We start from the raw sequence: 657 nt of genomic DNA on the forward strand, positions 1-657 counted from the left end.
TGAAAAATGGACAATATACGGTAACGGTTGGAAATTATTTATTTGAAATTAAAGCAAGGTGGAAGAATAAGTTACACTAATTAAAAAAATAATTTTATCATTTTTCTTAACGATAAAACTGCAAAAGACTTTAATGCTATGGGGATCTTATTCAAAAATTTCGCATACCTTCAGGAGACCGGACAACAGTAAACGTTCTATTCTCCATTATCACTTGAAGTGTATCACTTCACTGATCACAATAGTAAAGGCCCTTCGTTATTATATACTGCTCACCAACTTGTGCTCGCGCGACATCGGTCATCACAGAGGAACGAATTGCCCCGAAGTACGAGACGCCTCGTGTCGTATTTCTTGGAACGTTATGAAAATGACGTAATATTGCATACGTTGCTTACACACGATTGTGCAACTTATTCCAGTACGGATGAACTTGGTTTATTGCCTTCAATCAGTCCTTGACTTTCCAAAGTCATTCTTTGTTTTCGCTAAACGACGTTATCTCCAAGATTATTTGATAGCAGGATAAAGCAAAATTAAATTTACAAGGAAAAAAAGATGTCATGCACGTGTCTGCGCAAAGCAAACCGAGCTTGTATCAGAAGTATTATTGTAATTTTGTTTATTAATAAATTTAAAAAGATAATATAAATTTAT

At 34.4% G+C, this 657-nt stretch overlaps 1 protein-coding gene across 1 annotated transcript in view; it reads right to left on the reverse strand.

Annotated features, from left to right (window-relative positions):
* LOC108754704 overlaps positions 1–371 on the reverse strand; it is a 6,070-nt gene extending 5,699 nt beyond the window's left edge. The window contains exon 1 of the mRNA XM_018497203.1: positions 169–371. Coding sequence (XP_018352705.1) covers positions 169–208 — 40 coding nt within the window. The 5' untranslated portion in view covers positions 209–371. The remainder of the gene's footprint in view (positions 1–168) is intronic.
* Between the last annotated feature and the right edge of the window lie 286 nt (positions 372–657).

This window comes from Trachymyrmex septentrionalis, unplaced genomic scaffold (genome assembly GCF_001594115.1).
Source record: "Trachymyrmex septentrionalis isolate Tsep2-gDNA-1 unplaced genomic scaffold, Tsep1.0 scaffold80, whole genome shotgun sequence".
Lineage (NCBI taxonomy): Eukaryota > Metazoa > Arthropoda > Insecta > Hymenoptera > Formicidae > Trachymyrmex > Trachymyrmex septentrionalis.